We start from the raw sequence: 21,376 nt of genomic DNA, 5'->3' as shown, positions 1-21,376 counted from the left end.
GCCAATAGGAGCCGTCTGTAATGTGGGGGTGGGATCAGTGGAGGCCCCGCCCCCTAGTTCTTGTAGGCAGTGCCCCTGGGGGACCGGCCCACAGGAGCGCATACACTTACCAGCACAAAGACAGGGCTTTGAGTCTCAGACTAGGACTTTTAATCCCTATGAAGTTGAGCTTCTCCCTGACATTTGCCCTGCCCCATCCTCCCCAATAATATAAACTTATATCTAGCTCTGGTCTCTATGGGAGAAGGAGGATCCCCCTCCCCCTCTGCGATCACACTTGGTGTTCTCAGCACTCAGCCTCACAATCGAGGGTACGCAGCACCCTGCTGGCCTGTGAGGGAAGGAGGAAAGACGGTATGTATGATTCCTGGCCCCTAAGACCCACTCCTTCCAGGTCTTCTGGATCTCAAGGGTACCTGGCCTCATTGGGCATCTGGACAGTTTGCTGACAGATCGAGTCTCCTGCATTGTGTTATCTCAAATCCTTGGGTCGCTGCTTACTGCAGGAAGAGAAAGGCAGAGAATGTTTCAGGGGACTAGCAGAGAGAAAGGCTCCCAAGAGCGTAGGGATATATATATATATATATATTCTACAGCTGTTTATTTAGGCCTTGTATTTATCATATGAGTCTAGTTTCAAGGCATTTTGATTTCACCCCCCCCCCCAACACATTAGTAATTCCCCATTCCTCCATCTCCAAACTGTTTTAAACCACCATCTACTATCTGTCTCTATGGATATCTGGACATTTCCATAGACATATCTTATTTGGTTAGCTATTTGGTTCCTTTCACTTGGTATATGACAGTGTTTTTATTTTTGTTTTGCTCCCCCTTGAGGCAAAGTCTCCCAATGGACTGAAAATTGGCTTGGACCTGGTTCTGTAGATCAGAACAGTCTCAAACTTAAGAGATCCACCTGCTTCTGTTTCCCAAGTGCTGGCATTAAAGGGAGAGAGGGGTGGCATACCAGAGGTGCCTGCGGAGATCAGAGGACCATTGTGACAGTTTGCACACTCTCTCTACCTCATGGAACTCCGGCTGTCGGTCTTGACAGCAAACATTTTTATCCACTGAAGCATCTCAAGGGCTCTTCATCGTTTGACATAGGGTCACCTTATAGTCCAGGCTGGCCTCAATATTGATACACAGCCAAAGGTGACTCTGAGCTCATGATCCTCATGCCTCTACTTTTCAAGTTCGAGGACCAGAGTGTGAACTGCCACACCCAGTTCTATTTGGTGCCAGGATCAAATCCAGGGACCTCCTGCCTGCCTGCTAGGCAAGCAAGCACTCTATCAACTGAGCTATATCCCCATTCCCTTTGTCTCTTCTTCATATTTCCTGCTGAAAACCCCCTTGCATCTCACAGTCTCACCCAAATTACTTCTCCTGAATTGTAGGCTCACACATCCTCCCCAGTCATCTCAGAACTGCCCCGAGTCCTTCTTTCTCTCTCTTGCCCCACTGCTGCCTGTGGTCTTTTCATTCTGAGGGTCTCTGCATCATTAAACATCCCAATGACCCTCATCTTCATGGGTGGTTAGTATTATCAACTTAACACTATCCAGAATCATCTAGGAGACAAACTTCTGGAGTTAATGGGGTGGGAAGGCCCATTCTCGATGTAGTGAGACTATTTTACTGTCTTAGTGCCAGGTTGATAAAATGAGAAACCAGGACTGAGGAGACACTCAGTGGTTAAACTGCCTGTAATGAAAACAGGAGGAGATGACCTTGGGACCCTAGAACCCATATATCTATTGGTCCAGACCTGTAAGTCCAGCACAGGGGGGTTGGAACCAGGCAGATGCCCAGGGCCAGTCATTCCAGCCCCAAACAGCAAGCCCTAAATCAGTGAGAGACTCTCTCAAAGGATAAAGGGGGAATGCCACAGAGGAAGACACCTGGAAGTGACTTCTGTCTTCCACGTGTGCATGCACAGGCCAGCACACACATACTGTCACGTGTGTACAGAGAAATAAGTGCATAGTTTCCCCCCATTCGTGATGGATTGTCTCTAACTGTGCACCAGAATGAACCATTTCCTCCTTTTGTTCAGGATTTTGTCACAGTGTAGAGAAAAGTGACTAACAGGTGACTCTTTAAGCATCACGTGCATGATCAATGAGACATCCTGTTACCCTTCAAAGTGTCCGAGGAATCCAAGGCTTCTCTGGTTCAGGTTGCCATCTTCCCTCCTTTAACCCCCCCCCCCCCCCGCACACATTCTGGACTCCAGCAAGGAGAGCACTTTTCACATAAATCAGTTCTAACTATTCTTCTGGCCCCAAGCCTTCAGCTTGCTCAGAGCCAAAGTCCTTAAACTTGTCTGCAGTTTCTGTGTCTCTGCTGCACCACCCACCACCATACACATCCAGTGGCTACTAGTTTCACTCAGTGTTGGGTGGTTTAAGCCCAGGGCTTTGTACATGCGAGGTAAGTACCCTGTAATCTGAGCCCCCTCTTTCATGTCTTTACACAAATGACCCCCAGCTCCAAGGCTGAGGCCACCTTAGGCCACTGTACTGTAATGGGTTCTACCCTCTGCATTGTAAATGTTTAGCAACATGCCTTATCCCTTGTCACTAGATGCCAAGCAGCAACTTCTGCTTCTGCCAGCCTGATTGTTGGGTGCTGTACCCCCAATACTTAGAGCATTATCTGCCACACAGCCAACACTTCATATCTGACCCATCTCTAATCTAGTGGTTTGGCTCAGTGTTAATTAAGGTCTGTAGTTAGAATACAAAATGCCTTGAGTCCAGTCCTGAAAGCCTGCTCCTTCTCCCCAGCACCCCCACCCCTCCCCCAGGAGTGGATGCCAAACACTATTCCCAAATACCTGAGTATGATGGGCACCAGATTTCTTCACTGGCACCTCAGCTCTGGTGGCCATTTTCCCCTTTTTCTCAGTTCGCAAAATCACAGGAAGGAGAATTCCTGAGGTTGACTCTGTCACCACCAAAGGAGGATGCTGTGGTTGTGTCTTGTGTCCTTGGTGTTTTACTACAGGCTTTTGGGGCCCCTTGACTGATCTCTCCGTCTCAGATGTGGGGGATATTGTGAAGGTGAAAGAGGGCATGGTGGTGCACACAGAAGTCGCAGGCATCTTTAAGCTATCAAAAACAGACATGGAAGTCTTCTGCACCTCACATATGGGTTGCTGGGAAGTACTCAGCAAGCCCTCAGGTGGCTTCCTCTTCATCTGGTGTTGTGTGTTCTCCTTGTTCACTTTAGTATGGGACCCTGATTGTTCCATGACCACTACTTGTGTCCCCTCTGGAAAGGTCATCTGGCTGGTGTTAAAGGGCAAATTGGCCAACACAGACATGGAAGACACCTTGGAATTCATAGAGAATGAGGAGGGCAGAGAGATAGTAGCTGGCTTCAGGTGCTGGTGTTTGGAGTTGGCCATAATCATCATCTTGGCAAGGGCAAGTCCCTCCTCAGAGAAGGGCCTATTGTCGTCTGTGCAGGGGCCCTCAACAGCCATCTCCTTCATCAAGACCCACTTCTGCATCTCTGTCTCCTTGGACTTTAGATCAGGCAAGTTCACAGTTGTCCCCTCCTCCATCTTGTAGGCCCTGTTCTCTAACTTCTCCCTGCCCTTCAAGGCCTCCGGCGTGACCTCTTGGGTTTTGCTAATCAAGATCTCCTTGGACTGCTCCTTGGTAGTGGCTAAGGGCAGATGAAGGGACATAGTTCTCGTGTCTACCACCTTTGTATTCTGCCCTCCCACCAACATCACAGGTTCCTGTTTGCCTTCAGTCTTTCTCTCAAGCATGTCTCCTCCCTCTAACACACTAGGATCCACAGGGGCTTTTGCCCCTGAGTTGAGAGTGTTCTGGTACCAGGCAGCTGGATCTTTCTGAGATGTAGCATTTACAAGTAGATGGTCCTTTGGGGGGTGCACAGCTTTCGGGGAATGTGCAGGTGCTTGTAGAAGCTTCTGATTCGGTGTTAAAGTTTTCTGGGTAGGGGCAGTTACAACTTGGGGCTTCTGGGGGTGTCGAGGGGTGGTTGGGGTCTTCTGGGAAACAGAAGGCTGAGACTTGTGGAAGCGCCTAGATGATGAAGGTGTCCATTTTGACCACTGTGCAGCTGGGGTCTGCCGAGTGGGGAGGGCTGAGGCCATCCGAGCTAGAGCAGGCTTAGCTGGCACCTTATTAGACTGGTCCAAAATGAACGGCATTTTCCCTGATTCGATGGGGACAGATGCAGCTTTGTGAGAGGACAGTGGCTTCACATGTTCTTTTGAGCCTGTGGGCAGGGCCTTGTCTTTGGACTTCAGAAAGGAGGGGTTGGAAGGAAAGATATAGAAGGCAGGAGGGTAAGATGTGTTCAAAGAAGATAGTGTGGTTGATTCAGTATCCATGAGATCTTCAAGGTCTTGCGCCCACAGGAGGGTGTCCAGGTGATTAGAGACTGTGACAGGCAAATCAGCGCTGTTCCGAGAGATGCACTTTGTTGGAGTCTCAAGTAGACTATTCCGCCCTGAGTCTTTCTCAGAATCAGACTTGTGGGCCTGTACACGGATGGGGTGGGTGTGTTCAGGACTAGGGGAGGCACAAGACTTGGGAATCTTGTCTTTCAACCTTCCTTCCTCAGACCCTGGAGTCTGCATCCCAGTTCTCTCTACTGGACTCTAGACTCCAGGCCCCAGCCCTCCTCCCTTGAACCCTGGAGGCTAGACCCCAACCCCTAATGAACAGCTGGCCTTTGAACTGCAGTGGTCCTGGTTCATCGTCTTAGAGATGATGCTGAAGATGGTCCGGATGGTGATGCCCTTGTCTGTAGGGCAGAAAGAAGTCTGAGCCCTCTGAGAAGGGATCAAACCCAACAGCAGGTTCATGGTGGCAGAGGGTGGGCATTGCTCATACCAGAAACATGGATTAGAGGTGCAGGTCTGTCAGAGCAGACATCTAGATAGGACCTACAGAAGTAATGCAGTGGGACATTAGTGACATCTGACCCAGGGTCCTAAACACAACCAGCCAAAAACCCATTGCCTACTTGTTTTTTGTGACTTTCATCTGATCCTCAAAAGGTCGCAGTTGTGACCAGATGAGAGGCACGGAGTCACCCACAGCCTGGGACCTCAGCATGCGCTTCGCTGGCTGTTCATGGGCAGAGAGGAGACAGTCAGTCAGTCAGTCTGGGCAGCCCCTGGAACACATACATACAAACACACACGTGCACTCACACATGCACACACACACACACACACACACACAGGAAAACACTCACTCCCCACACACACACATGCATGTGCACAGACACATTGGCTGCTTCACCTTGGTCACCTTCACCTTGGTCTTCTTTGGTTTTTGAGAAGACAATATTTTACAAGAAAAGGTGTGGTCAGCAACTTCAGCTGGGAGAGGCAAAGAGAGGAAGGTCAAGGGCCTCAGGTGGTGCTGACACGCAGGCAGACTCTGAGAACCGGGGAGCTCAGCCAGGGAGGGCAGAAGAGCCTGCCAACGTGTGTGAACCCCACCCATGCTTTGAGGGAAGGTACCTGACATGCAGAAGAAGAGATGGCCCAACCTTTGACAGTGATGGCTCACCTGTAAATTTGCCTTGAGACTGGGCCTGTGGACAGAGGGACAATTTGCAGAGGTCTTTTTCTTATTTTTATTCTATTTTGGTTTAAGATTTGTTTATTCATTTTTTATGTGCATGTATAAATACCTGCATGTATGTATGTATGTCATGTCTATACCTGGTGCTTGTGTAGACCAAACAGGACACTGGATCCTCTGGAACTGGAGTTACAGATGTTTGTGAGCTGCCATGTTTGTGCTGGGAATCAAATCCAGGTCTTCTGCAAGAGCAATAAATGCCCTTAAAATGCTCTTAAAACACTGGACTATCTCTCTAGCACCTTCTGTTTTTCTTTCTTCTTTCCTTTCCTTTGATACTGGGTCTATATAGTACTGGATGTTCTGGAGCTTGCTATATAAACCAGGATGTCCTTGAACTCACAAAGACCATCCTGCCTCTGCTTCTTGAGTGCTGGGATTTAAAGCATGTGCCACACACACACACCTCTTTCTTTTTAATGTCTGTGTTTCTATGAAGATGCACATGTGTGTACATTTGCATATGTGTACAGATTCATGTGTATGCATGTTTGTATGCATGTGCATTTGTATGCATGTGTGATCACAGAACCACTGTATGGTGAGCACACAGGGATCCTTCTGGCTCTGTCTCCCTAATCCTGGGATTAAAAGTATACTACCACACCCAGCATCTAATAAACTTTCTAAAAATTCTGTGTCTGTTCATGAACGTGGGTGCCAATGGAGGGCAGAGCTGTTAGATCAAGTTCCAGGGGGTTGGGAACTGCTCTGTAGGTTTTCAGTACCCATAATTCCTCTGCAAGAACACTATGTGCTCTTAAGCACTGAGCCACCTTTCCAGCACCTCAAAATTTTTATTACATTTACTTTTTATTTTGGGGAGGTACACATGCTGTATACTTAGAAGTCAGGAGACAGCTTTTAGGAGCTGGCCTTCTCCTTCGACCACGTTGCCGGGGAGATCCAATTCAGGCCATGCTTGTAGGCAAATGCTTCACACCCAGCATTTGTAAATTCTGGAGAGGGTGTAAGTTTAGATTCTTGAACTTTCAAGGGGAGTTTCTTATGGATTGAACAACCTCTCCAGCTCGTTTTTTGGGTTTTATTTTGAAACAGATTCTCTTTAACCTATAATATCCTGAGACTCACTATATAGCCCAGACTGACTTCACATTCATTGCAGTCCACCTGCTTCCACGTCCCAGGTCTTGGGAATTACAAGCATGAGTCACCAAACCTTTTATTTTTTTTTTAAGAATTAGAAATTATTATTTATTAAAATTGTAAACTTGTCAGGTGGTGGTGGAACATGCCTTTAATCCCAGCACTTGTGAGACAGAGGCAGGCATATCTCTGAATTCAAGGCCAGCCTTGGAGCAATGGAGCAAGTTTCAGAACAGCCAGGGTTTTATAAAGAAACCCTATCTCAAACTGGGGGAAAAAAGAGAAATCATCTCAAGAATGGGAAGTGGGACCAAAGACTAGTCAGGAGGCTCAGCAAGTAAAGACGCCTGTAGCTAAGCCTGATGATCTGAGTTTTGACACCTGGAACCCACATGGTAGGAAAGAACCCATATCCAAGTATGCGTGTGTGATCACACACATATACAGTAAGGAGAGGAGTGACTCTAGCCTAAATTTGTGACAGGCCTGTCAGAAGCCATGTGACTGCTGGGAATTGAACTCAGGACCTGTGGAAGAACAGTCAGTGTTCTTAACCACTGAGCCATCTTTCCATCCCTATGAGGTAATTTTCTAAAGAACTTTTGTCTAAGAAGGTATAAGAAGGCCAGAGGGCTGGAGAGATGGCTCAGCAGTTAAGAGCACTGACTGCTCTTCCAGACGTCCTAAGTTCAAATCCCAGCAACCACATGGTGGCTTACAACCATCTATAATAGAATCTGATGTCCTGTGCTAGTGTTTCTGAAAACAACTACAGTGTGTGTGTGTGTGTGTGTGTGTGTGTGTGTGTGTGTATATAATAAAAAAGGACCAGTAATATGAAAATAATTAAAAAGAAAAAAAAAGGCCAGAGAGAAGGAAGGAATGCTCAGCCCCATCCACCAAATGTATACATGTATATGTCTGTTTGTCTATACATATGTACATACATGTGTAGGTATATGTGTATGTATGTAAGAATGCATGAACACTCGTAGAGTTGATGAGACAGGTGGTCAGGCTCAATCAGGGTGTGTGTGTATGAGTGTGTGTGCCTGTGTGTGTTGTCTGTGTAAATGATTTTCTTTCTTTTCTCTCTGGTTCATGAAGAGTTTATGGGTTCCAAGCCTCTTGCCTGACCAAGAGAGATCCTTGAGCCAGAGAGAAAAGAGACCCAGCAATTAACCCTTTTTTCTTTTAATTCCCTGTTATTACCAGCAAGAGTTTATTACTAGAAACCAGAGGAGGCATTTAGCCACAGACTGGTAAGAAGCCAGCACTTGTTAGCACAAAATAGTAAGAGAAAAGAAACCAGCACTCATTAGCACAAAATAGTCAGAGAGAGTTACAGGGCAGAGATGAGCAGTCTTGACCTTTGTCCAAGGCTGTGTCCCACCTCATACCGTTCATCCTAAAGGCCACTGGGGGCAAGTCCCTGGCATCTTTTCGGTGCCCAAACAGGAATCAAAGGAAGGTAACTTAACACGGATAGGATTCTCACTTAAGTCTTTCGAAGCCCTCAGACAGGGAATGCCAGGTTAAGGAGGGTACGTAATTGGAGTTCAGATTGCCTGCCACCATCAGCAGAGGGCTACAAGATGATTTAATGATTAATCATTTGTTGCAGTAAATAGTAAAAGGGTCGGTGGCCATGGGTTCCCACGTTCTCACTCTGCACGGATCCGAGAGAGCCGCGCACTCTGGCTGTCTCCCTACCAGCCTCTTTCACGCACTGTCCCCTTGGCGGGTTGTTACTTCACCTGACATATGCATCATGTTCCACAGGCCACTCCAGCGTGGCTCCACACCACACTAGCCCTCAGCATTCTACAGCTGCCCTCTCCCGGCTCTCTCTGCCAGCTGGGAACTTTGCTCACATTCCCCACAGCCCAGTAAAATCATGATTGAATAATCAATAATTTATCAATCAGATTTATATGTTACATTCTTAATCCACAGTCCATCTACACAACACACTTACAACCAGTTAACAAAGATTTGCCCATCTAAATGAGACAATTTGACCTACAAGAAATCCTTAAAAATATTCATATCTACCTATCGCCAATTAAGACCACCTGGATCTACATCCGTCTCCTCTGGCTCCATCTTGATTCTCCTTCCTTCTTCCTCTCCCCCCGCCTTACAAAAACTTTGTCCCTGCCCCACTCTCTACTGTCCAATCACGTATCGCCTTGACATCAACCTAAAATCATATGCTTAAAAAAATTAATATCACTGATCAACTGGCTGATTTTCTCCAACATATACAGTCAGCCCCTGGCTACCAAACCAAGAGCCTTCAGATGTAAATGGAAACAGCTGTTATACAAAGAATGTTGGTAAATGGTAAAGAAATGCCTTCGGAATGTCTATTGAAACCCTGCTTAAGCAAGCATGAGTAGTCATTGAAGACCTTTTCCTCCAGTGTGTGTAAGAATTTCCTTTGAGTCCCGGAGAAATGGCTCAGCGGTTAAGACCACTCTGACTGCTCTTCCAGAGGTTCTGAGTTCAATTCCCAGCAACCACATGGTGGCTCACACCATCTGTAATGAGATCTGATGCCCTCTTCTGGCGTCTGAAGAGAGCTGCAGCGTATTCGTATAAATAAATAAATCTTAAAAAAAAAAAAAGAAATTTCTTTGTAATTATCTCATTTAGAATCTAAAAACAATGTTCTATCTCTTTATAAAAATCCAAGGAAGACATGTTTTACAGAAAAGGACAGGGATGATTCAGACCAGAAAATAATTGACCTCAGAGGAGGAATTTAAATTGGGAGAAGGAGACAAAAAAAAAAAAAAAATGTCATAACCTTGAGTGGCCTCCTCAGCAGACCTTAAGAAAGGTAAGGAAACCAAAAGGGACCTGTGGGATTGGCTGCTGTTGTATGCATTTGGTGATTGTAAGAAAAACAAAGGGGGTAAGGATCCCTAGAGGGAGCCACTGCCATTTCAATTAATTAAGGAAATAAACAGGTAGGTCTGCATATGGGCCTACTTCACTTCGCCATATACCCTGACTCTTGTAGAAAGTCTAACATCTCAGTGGACGACTCCTTATGGTTTGATTCAAATGACCCAAAACCTACTTAGATGGAGGCATTTCTCCCCCCCGCCACACACACACTATAGGAAGTTAAATATAAAGGTTTGCTTCATAGAGAATTGTCTCCAGTAACTGGCAATAGGAGGGAAACTAACATAGGAAATGCAAAAGAGTAACAAAAGGAAACTTAGGAGAAAGACACAAAACAGTACCAAAGGGAACTTTTGAGAAATCCCTTGCTCAGACACAGTCAATAGAAAAAAAAAGTTTCCCAGCTTTGAGACATAAAATATTGTTTTAAAACAATACTATGCCCACTTTTCAGTCTCTTTTAAGGATAACTGAAAAATCTGAAAACATTTCTGATTTTATTAAAGCATGTGCCAAGGTTGCTATTTCATATCTTCAAGGTGTGGCATTAAACTGATTTACAAAGTCAGAGCACTACTCAGAATCTAACTAATCGAGAAAAAAACTTTAATCAAGCAGGTACAGCCCACAAATGCTATTCATGAGGCAAGCCTGGACACATCAGCAAACAATGTCCCAGTAGGGCAGGAGGTCCAGGAAATTTTAATGCTCTTGGCCCCATTCAGAGTTTAAGTCCAGACAAGGAGCGCTCACTGTCAGACAGGATGTCACTGGCAAAAGGAATGCCACTTGCTTTTTCATAGAAAGAAATCTCTTTATCTGATGCTACTGTACTCTTAACTATGTAAAAACCCTGCCCAACCAGGGAAGTTAGGTAAGGAGTCTCTTCCTAGCCCTTCAAACAATGGGAGTAATTCAACATCCTCAGCCAAACAATTCATTTGCCAATGAAGGACCTACAGCCTCAAAGGGCAACCCGGGGCAGCACAGGACTGAGCCTCTGTTCGGCCTCCACAACAGCCTTTACCTCTGACTCCCCTGTGGTTTGTCTTCCCACAGAAGCTTACAGCCCCCTTTCCTGAAGGGACCTTGGGACCGGTAGCAAGTCAGAGTTCCACTTCAGGGTAAGCAATAAATACAGTTCCTGGTGTAATTGATTCTGATTTTTCCAGAAAAATCAAGAGCTCCCTACCAAAAAAGTTTCAGTTTTATTCAGAACAGCGAATTGCCCAGCTGCTGTTACTCCACGTTCCACAGGGAGTGGCAGAGTTTGGCTCAAATGACAAAACAAATAATTACAGCTGAATTACCTCCAAAGCCTAAAGTTTCATTAACACTTTTAGAACCAGATCAGCCTCATTACCCCGCAGTCCTATGGTATCCCTCAGACAGGGATACCATAATTATTGAGAGTCATAAAGAATTTTCCTCACATAACAAACCTCTGCATCACAAATAGAGCTAATAGCAATAATTATTGTCTTTAAAAACAAAACCAAAAACCACTAAAGGACAAGGACAAGCCCTTTTGAAACCGCTCCACTGTTTTCTAGCTGATCCACTCTTCTAGCCCCACTTTCAGAGTCTTTCTTCGATCTAGAAACTGCCTTTTCTTTATGGGACATGCTTGAGTTCATTCTGTGTCTCCTGGTCCTGTGCGTGAAGGTAAGGATGCATTCAGTTCCTTGACAAAAGTTGTTACTTTTTCTATGAAGACAGAGCAATACTGCATCCTGCAAAGTTGCTCTTGCATTCCTGAAGAACTGCTGGCTCGTGGGAATTAACCCCTGATGCGCCTGTGTCCTTGTGATTTAAGTCAGATGACACTACCCATGTCTTGTCTTTTGGAAAATTAGCCTTTATTCATGTATGTGAGGATATTATTCTCACGTTGAAAGATTTAAAATTTCAAGTTAGCTCCCACTGACCCTGCTTTGAGGACAAGTATGCTTCAAGGCTAAGAACAAAATAACTCGTTTAAAGAAATGGCCCAAACCCAGACCGGCTAGACTTGATAAGTTCTGGGCTGGCCTTGCAATCCTGAGAAAAACTAGCATGAAGGTCAGTGTGCCCCAAAACAGAGTGGTCTAGAGTTGAATCATATCCAAAAGCAGACAGAGAGTGCCAATTTGAATAAACCAATGAAATTATTATGTGCTTGTTGCCAACTGTTTATGTAATTTTCCCTATAAATATGTCTCCCTAATTGAATTCAGGGTCGATGCCTCTATCTCCTGCGTGAGATATGTATCGGCCCGGAACTCCGTCATTAAACTACCTCGTGCTTTTGCAGCAAGAAGGTCTCTTGTGTTTCATTGGGTAACCCCATGTCCTGAGACTCGAGTGGGGGTCCCCGAAAGGGAGTCCTACAATGTTATTTATGTCTCTGCCCAACCTGGGGAAGCTTTCAAAGAAGTCATACAGCATTTGTTTTACAGTTTATTATCTTAGAAATATCAAGGGCTTTAAAAATAGACAATGTCACTGTTTATGCTCCCAAACCAAAGCCTTTAAAAACCAGTGTTGGGCTTTTGCTTTCTCACATCTATTGACAGTCCCTAGAGTCCACAGGGACAGGCAATTATGGAATGAGCCCACCAGACCTTTAAGGCACAATATATCTAAGTTACAAAATAAGATTATAAATACTCATCTCCTTACCATGTTTTAAAAAACAAAATATAAGTTCCTTTTTTAATATTTCAAAATAAAATTTACTCCAACCCTCTAATAAGATAAAAAGACCTACAAACTGGATAATAAAAAAGATGAGATGTTTTATTCCGGGAGAAGCTCTGTTTATATGTTTTCACGAACTATATGGTTGCCAAACCAGTTGATTGTGCCAGGAGCTGCCCAATGGATTCGAGGCAGAGAGTTCCACGCCTGCCAATTCCTCCATGCCCACCTCAGCCAACATCTCCAGGCTCTCCACCTGTGTCAGATACCCCATCAAAAGAAGACACTGAGGACAGGGCTCCTGATGCACCTAATGGACTTAATTCTGTATTGTTCCACCACCTTTTGCTACTGGATACCCAGGAGATACAGGGGATATAAAAATTGCTAAATATGGGTCTCTATGTAACATTTCCTATAAGAATGCTATTTGACTAACCATACAGATTCTTCCATGAGTCCTAAAGTTTCTCTCTCTCTCTCTCTCTCTCTCTCTCTCTCTCTCTCTCACACACACACACACACACACACACACACACACACATACACACACACATATATATATTTTCCCACTTATATTTTGTTACCTATTAATTTTTGGTATGAGGATTCTGCTATGTATACATGGGAATTGGTTGATAACGTTCTCTTGGAGACAAATTTATCAATGCACTTATTTTAAATGATCTATGTTGTCTTCAGTTGCCTCTCTGATTCAATATGTTCACACCCCCTAACCATATAAATTCCTTCACCCTAAATGTTTCCTTGACATTGGTCATTTAGGCAAAAATTGATCAAGGTTGGACAAATAGAGAAAGCCATTTTTAACATAGGGACTCAGGTTAAAAATATCAAGACAGTATGATAAATTCCTGCCATGCTAATTATAAATGGATTTGTGTTACTCCTCTGTCCTGTGACTTAAAACAAACACATCTACAAGGTGTTAGAACTCATTGCAGCTTGCTATTAACAAGTTCTACAATTTTAGATCACTACTAGGAACTGACTAGTTATTTTTCTAATTCAGTTAAAAAAATTTGTTTGAAAAAAATTTCCCTCACAGCCACGTGGGACTCGTTTCATATGATCCAACGCCCCTTCTGCCCCATGGACATCTTAAATAGTATGCATAGACTCTTAGAAAAATACACATATAAATAAAAAGAAGAATCAGTTATTCCTGTATTCACACATATTCATAAGTACATGCAAATACCACGTGTGGCATTATATTATAAGAAAATCCCCGGTGGAGTTTCTTTATGAGTTTAGAGGTTAATTTGCTGCTGCTTCTTTTTCTAATCACCTTATTGATCATCCGGATCTGCTGTACAGTCTCAACAGAGATCACACTTCACTTCATTTTATTTTACGGGAAGAGATGTCAGAAGACATCTTAAGGCGCACAAGTAAGTTTGTGGAGGTGGCCCACTGTTTTGCATGGCCTGTGGTGGGTGAGCTCTTAGATGCAGGGTCCTTAGAGACTTTACCCCAGGATTGCTTCTCACTGCTGGTCTGCTTTCCTGTCACTATTACATAGCCTAACGATCCCTAGGCATCAGCACACACTATTGGTCAGATTTCCTGCAGATCAACATGAAGATGAACTTTCATGAATAAATTAATGCTGTTTAGATAAATTAATGACTTTGTAAAATCCCTGATTTGGTTCAAATAATTTTAAGAAGAGCCTAAGGAGATAGTCATAGCTGTTTTGCTAGAAAGATGTAATAAGACTAGAATTGAGAAGAGAATTTGCCCCCTCCTCCTAGAATAGCAAGTAAAGGCTGCAGAATAAGGAATGCAATGAGCTTCCACAATTACACTAAAAAGAGAAAGAGGCTTGGGATCAATTTGTGATCAAGGGAAAACATTCATTCTGGGTCAGGTCCAAAGATGAAGCCACAAGTGTGCACTCTGATAGAGCAGGGTCACGTGAGACTGTGGCTGTGAACTTATTCTTGATGTCCTTCTGTCACCCCCCTGCTGTAACGTGTCGTCTTTGGTATAATTTTTGTTTTAATATTTATTTATCTTATTTATATGAGCACACTGTAGCTGTCTTCAGACACACCAAAAGAGGGCATCAGATCCCATTATAGATGGGTGTGAGTCACCATGTGGTTGCTGGGAATTGAACTCAGGACCTCTGGAAGAACAATCAGTGTTCTTAACCACTGAACCATCTTTCCAGCCCTATGAGGTAATTTTCTAAAGAACTTTTGTCTAAGAAGGTATAAGAAGGCCAGAGAGAAGGAATAAAGTGTGACAATTGGGCCTCAGCCCCATCCACCAAATGTATACTTGTATATGTCTGTTTGTCTATACATATGTACATACATGTGTAGGTATATGTGTATGTATGTAAGAATGCATGAGTTGATGAATGTAAGAATGCATGAGTTGATGAGACAGGTGGTCAGGGCTGACCAGGGTGTGTATGTATGAGTGTGTGTGCCTGTGTGTTGTCTGTGTAAATGATTTTCTTTCTTTTCTCTCTGGTTCATGGACTCTTGCCTGATCAAGAGAGGGTCCTTGAGCCAGAGAGAAAAGAGCCCTAACAATAATGCTTTTTTCTCCCCTTAATCTCCTGCTGCTGCCAGCAGGGGTTTATTATCAGAAACCAGAGGAGGCATTTAGCCACAGACTAGTAAGAAGCCAGTGCTCCTTAGCACGAAATACTAAGAGAAAAGAAACCAGCGCTCGTTAGCACAAAATAGTAAGAGAGAGTTACGGGGCAGAGATGAGCAGTCTTGACCTTTGTCCAAGGCTGTGTCCCACCTCATACGGTTCATCCCATAGGCTGGGACAGGAACCTCCTGTCTTTATTTCCCAGGTGGTGTACCACTGTGCCTGGGTTCCTGGCCACTTTTTTTTGGCATATATGTGTCTATCTGTGTATGCAAGTCTGTGCATGTGAGGCCAGGGGACAACCTCACCTGTCATTCCTCAGAAACTGTCTGCCTTTTTGTTTGCTTTTGTTTCCTTCTGAGACAGAGTTTTCTCACTGGGCTGGACTCTACCAAGTAAATCAGGCAAGGCCAGGAATCTACCTGTCTCTCCCTCCCCAGCACCGGGATTACAAGCATGTGCCAATATGCCCAACCTTTTGTTTTGGGTTTTTTGTTTTTCGAGACAAGGCTTCTCTGTGTAGCCTTGACTGTCCTTGAACTTGTTCTTTTAAAACCAGGCTGCCCTGGAACTCAGAGATCTACCTGCCTCTGCCTCCCAAGTGCTGAGATTAAAGTCGTGAGTCACCACTGCTAGGCAACACAGCATTTTTATGTGTGTTCTGAGGGACTGAACTCAAATTCTCATAGTTCATAGACAATAATCTCTTTACCAACTGTTTTCTCCACCCCATGATTTTTGTCTCAACTACCCAGCCTGCACCTTCCTCCCCAGCTTTTCTTCCTTGGTCCCATGAGGTCAGACTCTCCCTTTAAACCCAGTTCTAGGATGGGTCCCCTGTTCTCTGTGGAATCTGGACGGCGGTTTCCAGGCCTTGCTCATCGACTCCTCACCTGAAAGTGCCACGTGGAGGCGGGAGTTTCTTCCGGGGGCGTTTCCTGCAGGGAGTTGTCGGAGGTCTTTGGTGCCCGGGGTAATAATTCAGGATCATGGAGCATATTGATGAGGCGAATCCAGCGGTCAAACAGAAAGGCCAGCTCATGTTCAGGGGCATCCAGTGCCAGGAAATAGTGTCGGCCGGTTTTCAGACGCAGCTTCAGACGCCAGGTGGGCAGATCGTGGACGTAGAGGCGGGCATGGTTTAATGGGATCATCCTGCAGAAGGTGGGAGACAGGGTAGCCGGGTGGCTAGTGCAATAGAAAGGATGGACGGAGTAAGCTAGGCTAGAGTTCCAGGACATACCTGGTTAGGATGAGACTGGAGCACTCCTGATCCTCGGGGGGCCGAGCAATCAACAGAATGTCAGGCAGCACTAGGCCAGGCAACGATGCGGCGACACCCATAGTCAGCTTGTTGGATTTGTTGTGCAATAACGCAGGAGTCCCTGTGTTGGTCACCTGGGGCAGCCATGGAGAAGAGCTGGGACCAGTTCTTTCTCCAGCATGGCTCCAGCATCCCTCACCTGAGAGCCTCCTTTCTTTCCAAACCCACCGTCTACCTACAGGAGTTCAAATTCCAAATCCCTGTTCACCCCACTCTGCCCAGGCTTCCCTCTCTTCCTGTATCTCAACCCTCCTTCCCCCATTCCCCGGGGGCATAGGGAGCTGGGGGACCTGGGTAAAGTTACTCTCGAACATGGGCAGCGGGCGGAGGGGCAGGTACTCGGCCATCTCAAGGGTCTTCTGCATCTCTCCAAGAATGGGGACCCACTTCGGAGGCTCCGGGGGAGGCGAAATTAAAAAGTCCCATAGCCGTCTTAACATGGCTGCCAGAACAGTGGGTGGGGGTGTATAGATTCAAGGATCCTTGGCCCTAGTGGAGCCCTGACCCCCACCCCAGCCCACCAGCTTTGGACCCTTAGGCTTCAAGGATGTCAGGAGCTCAGCAGTGACAGAAAGTGGAGTGTCCCCAGGGCTGAGAGACTCTGGTATGGCCATGGCCCTGAAGAGGCAGTCAGCACTAGGCAGTGAGTAGAAGCTTTGAGAGGGGCTTTGTGACCTCATTAGACACCAGGGGCAGCTTCCTGGGAACTGCCTAGGGGCCTCAGCCTTCCAGAATATGGTATGGAGTGTTTTGAGGGCTGGGATAAGTGACTTAAAACTCTATCCTCATCTCCTGGACCCAAGATTGTGATGACACAGACCCCACCACCACCCCAGGGATCTGTGTTCGAACCTCTATAGAGATCATTAAACCAAAGATTTGAGTTACAGGCCTAGGTCTGCCAGTGACCCTCCTCCGTACTCAGAAAGACCCAACACTATGCTGAGCCTCAGTTTCCCAATGGCTCGTGTGTGTGTGTGTGTGTGTGTGTGTGTGTGTGTGTAACTCTCGAATCCACTGAACTGTAAAGAAAGGACCACATTACAGTCACAGCTGCAATCCCAACACTAGGGACAAGTGGCTGGAAAATCTTGTTTGAAACCATCTTAGGCTATGTAACAATACCCTGTCTCAAAATAATAAACTAATAGGAAATAAATCCAAGGATTTGGAAATGTGGTTGAGGGTTCAAGTGCTCGCTCACTTGGCATAAGGTCCTGGATTCAATCCTAGTACCATGACAGAAGGTCAACTACCTGTGCGACCATATTAGCAACAAAGCTGGACATAGTGGCACACAATTTTAATTCCAGCGCTCAGGAGGCAGAGGCAGTCAGATCTCTGTGGGGTCCGGTCCAAACAGCTACACAGAAAGACTCAAAACCAAGTCAAAATACCCTACAGAAAGCAATTCCTCCCCTTGAGCCTCAGTTTCCCTCTTTTTTGTAAAACAGAGCAACTTTTTCCCACTCTGGGACAACTTCTTAAAAAAAAAAAAAAAAAAAAAAACAAACAAACAAATTGGGCTTGGTGTGGCCCAGGACCAAACAACCGTTTTCTTGGTCCCTTCTGAGTGTGTGAAACATGCACTGAGTGAGGCAGACGGGCACAGCATCTCTCTAAAAATAGTTTATTATTGTTTGTAAATGTGCCATGCAGAATACAGTCATGGTGAAAACTCTGGAAAACACAAACAGTAACAGTCACCCACAGTGCCAGCTTGTTGCCAACCCTGAGCAGCCGTTGTCAGCATTTTGGTGTTTCCATTTTGAAAGACAAGAAAATCCATACTCATGTAGAGGAAGAGTGGTTCTACCAGCTGCTGCTCCCGGGTCATAGGGATGTTCAACATCTAAAGCATCCTTCGCCTGGAAGTTGCTTTTTTACGGTTGGCGAGCTCATATTCCATCCTGTGGGTGTGTCCCTAGCTTCATCCATCCATCCCTGCTCACCCCCAGAAAGCCGAGTTGTTTCCCATTTGTCATCATGAATCTCCTGAAACAACCAGCCTTGTACTTTGCAGCTCTGCACCACACAGGTGCTGCTGGTTATGCAGTGATGTTCTGGAGTCCTGTAGGTGTCTGTGGAGGACCTGTGCTAGAGTGCCAGTTCCGACTCAGAACCCTGTGGCTTATTCCTGCTAATAACCTCTGAAGAGATATGTATTTAAATCCTCCCCACTTCTCTGTCTCACAAAAAACTCACATTTTGGTATAAAACCCCAGGCTTTCTTTTTACCCCCTCCCTCCTCCTCTTAATATAAAAGGTAATTGTTTAATAAATAATGTAGGAAGTGAGAAAGACACTGTGAATGGACTTCATCAAGACCCCAGAACCCAGGGCCTCAGTTCCCTGATCCTCAGGGTCTCAGATGCACCCACCCCACCCACCCCAATTCTTTAAATAAATAAGTATAAATAAGCCACAGGTGATCCCCCTCACCCAGGTCTCCTGGAAGGACTTTATCTAGCTGAGTGGGGGGCAGTTGTTTGGGGTGTGGCATGCCCCTAATCATCATGCCCCTCCTCCAAGTACCAAAATAAATAAATAAATAAGATCTGGCTTTAAAGGACGGTATAGATGGTGGCTTTCAGTCCGGTTACAGCCGAGTCTTTAACAACAGCAGGCCCCGCACGGCCCAGTCCAAGGTCAGGTGCAGCCCTCCTAAGATGGCGTGAGCTGCCCGGATGCTTGCCCAGGCTGAGGCAGGAGGGCCCAGGGGGACAGCAGGTTGGTCTGGGGTTGCCTGGGGCAAGGCTAGGCGAGACATCTGTTGAAGAGAGAAAAGTTAGCAAAAGGCAAGGTCTGGGGCTCAAATCTGTAATCCCAGCACTTGAGAAGCAGAGGAGAAGGCCAGGATTGAAGGCTATATAGGAAAGGCAGTTTGGGCTACACAAATCCTGTCTCACAAAAAAACAAAAGCAAGGCTGGAAAGATGGCTCAGTGGTTAAGAGCACTGACTTCTCTTCTAGAGGTCCTGAGTTCAATTCCTACCAACCACATGGTGGCTCCCAACCATCTATAATGGGATCAGAGAGCATCAAGGCTGGTTCAGTCAGGATCTTTAATCTTAGGGACCAGGACTAGGTTCTTGGGATGTGAGGATGTAGGGGTGGGGGTGGGAGGGCTGGGATCTGGGGCTTTGGGTATTAGCGATTTAGTTTTAGGTATCTTAAGGCCTAGGCCTCCAAGTCTCACGAGATTTGGGTCCCACTGATTCAGGGTGGGGGTCTTGAGTGGTCAGGATTGGGTTTCATAGAATCATGGGATGAGATTTGGGGGACACAAGACAATGGACTATGGTAGCTTGTAGCCTTGGGGATCAATTAAGAGTTGCTCTGAAGGATTCTGGGGTCTTGGGACTTCAAGGTCTCACAGTTACAGGATCTTGGATATCTTATCTGCAGGGATCAGATCTGGGGACTAGGATTCAAAAGTCAGTCTAGGATTCTGAGGTGTTAGAATCAAAATTCCAGCAGGGTGGTGGTGGTGCACCCCTTTAATCCCAGCACTCAGGAGGCAGAGGCAGGTGGAGCTCTGAGTTCAAGGCCAGCCTGGTCTATAGAGGGAGTGTTCCAGGACAGCCAGGGCTACACGAGAAACCTGTCTGGGTGGGCAGGAAATCAAAACCTCAGGCTGTTGTTTCTTAGGGCCAAAGGGGTCAGAATGAAAGTAAAAGGCCTGAAGAGTCAGAGCATATACCAAGAGCTGTAAACGACGAAGCAGCCGTTCCAGCCGGGCTTGCAGAGCACCCAGCTCTGGCTCCAGAGTCTTTAAGGAAGGACCACCTGCTCGGCGCAGCCATTGTACATGCCGGAGGTAGGACATCAAGTCTACTCGAAGCCTGGTCAGCACACCAGGAAGCTGGGGACGAAGAATGAAAATCAGGGAACAGTTAACACACATGACCCCTCTGCCATCAGTCTTTCGGTCCTCCCTATCAGCCAGCTCTTACCTGCAAAGACCCCAATGTCCCAGCGCTCATGGCCAAGGTAGGTAGGGAGTCCAGATTGTGGTCTCCATCAGCTGGGAATTTGTCTCTCTGGTGAGAAAGAAGCTGTGATGGGAACCCCAAGTTCTCCCCTCGTCAGGTGCCCGAGAGAGAGAGAGAGAGAGAGAGAGAGAGAGAGAGAGAGAGAGAGAGAGAAGAGACTGTCACTCCATATACCCTGTCCCTCCAGTCTCCTACCATCTGTGCAGCTAGCTGCCGCGTGTCAGCCAGGAGGGATCGGGTCAGGAGGACAGCGCTGTCCAGATCTGCACGAGGGTCTGAAGAGACTCGAGGGGAGCCAGCTGGTGGTCCAGGGGCAACGACTCTATCTGGCCAGAGGCACAGCACCACCAGGACCAGGCGACAAACACCTGTGGACAGAAGGGAGAAATCAGGGCAAACTCTGGGTTTTAAAAAGTAGGGCTGGGGTCTAGAGTCTTCTGCCTCTGAGGAAGAAGGGCGAAGGGCTAGAGCCTATAACCTGGGTTGTAGGTAGGCTAGAGTCCAGAATTTTGATTTTGAAGGACTGAGGTCTGGACTTATAGTCTGAAGGAAGATGGATGGAGCCTTGATTGTGGGTCTGAGAGAGGGGACGCTGCGCCTCGGGACCCTGGATCTGCAAAAAGAGGGCTAGAGTCTGGACTCCAGGTTCTGAGGGAGGAGAGCTGAGGTTTGGACTCCTAGGTCTGAGGGAGGAGGGCTGGAGCCTGAACGCCTGCTTCTGAGGGAGGAGGACCTGGAGGTCTTGAGTCTCAGGGTGGGGCGCCCTGGGGCAGGTCGCAAAGCCCGAACCCGGGCGGGCTTCCCTCTCCCTCCCTGGCTCTGGCTGCCCCGCCCGTCGGAGCAGACGCGGCCCGGGGCGGGTAGACGGGCCGGGCGTCTCCCGTCCGCCCCCGGACGCCGGAATCTGGGCCCCGGGGCGGGGCATGAGGGGGGAGGCACAGGCCAGAACCTGCCCCCCTCCCCTGCCCCGGGAGCCCGAGCCGACCTGGGAACAGGGGTAGGAGCCTGAGATTGGATCTGACACCCGAACACACGGGTTCCTCTCCAGGAAGGCGCCTGGACCCACTCCCATAT

General features: G+C 46.6%; 2 protein-coding genes across 2 annotated transcripts; both read right to left on the bottom strand.

Annotated features, from left to right (window-relative positions):
- Positions 1–1,701: 1,701 nt before the first annotated feature.
- Positions 1,702–16,748, bottom strand: GARIN5B (golgi associated RAB2 interactor family member 5B; the record flags this gene model as incomplete). The annotated part of the gene is made up of 10 exons (XM_080941915.1): positions 1,702–1,710; positions 2,846–4,528; positions 4,739–4,794; positions 4,884–4,936; positions 5,017–5,120; positions 5,298–5,377; positions 5,571–5,595; positions 15,878–16,139; positions 16,228–16,382; positions 16,599–16,748. The coding sequence occupies 10 exons, from the start codon at positions 16,746–16,748 to the stop codon at positions 1,702–1,704; spliced, it is 2,577 nt and encodes an 858-aa protein (XP_080798041.1).
- Positions 16,749–18,907: 2,159 nt separating this feature from the next.
- On the bottom strand, positions 18,908–20,293 carry IL11 (interleukin 11; the record flags this gene model as incomplete). Its single annotated transcript, XM_080941495.1, has 3 exons — positions 18,908–19,078; positions 20,011–20,172; positions 20,264–20,293. 3 exons carry the CDS (start codon positions 20,291–20,293, stop codon positions 18,908–18,910), a joined length of 363 nt encoding a protein of 120 aa, XP_080797621.1.
- Positions 20,294–21,376: the final 1,083 nt, after the last annotated feature.

The sequence above is a fragment of the Micromys minutus genome (genome assembly GCF_963924665.1).
Source record: "Micromys minutus genome assembly, chromosome: 30".
Classification (NCBI taxonomy): Eukaryota; Metazoa; Chordata; class Mammalia; order Rodentia; family Muridae; genus Micromys; species Micromys minutus.
This window is presented reverse-complemented; position numbering and strand designations above follow the sequence as displayed.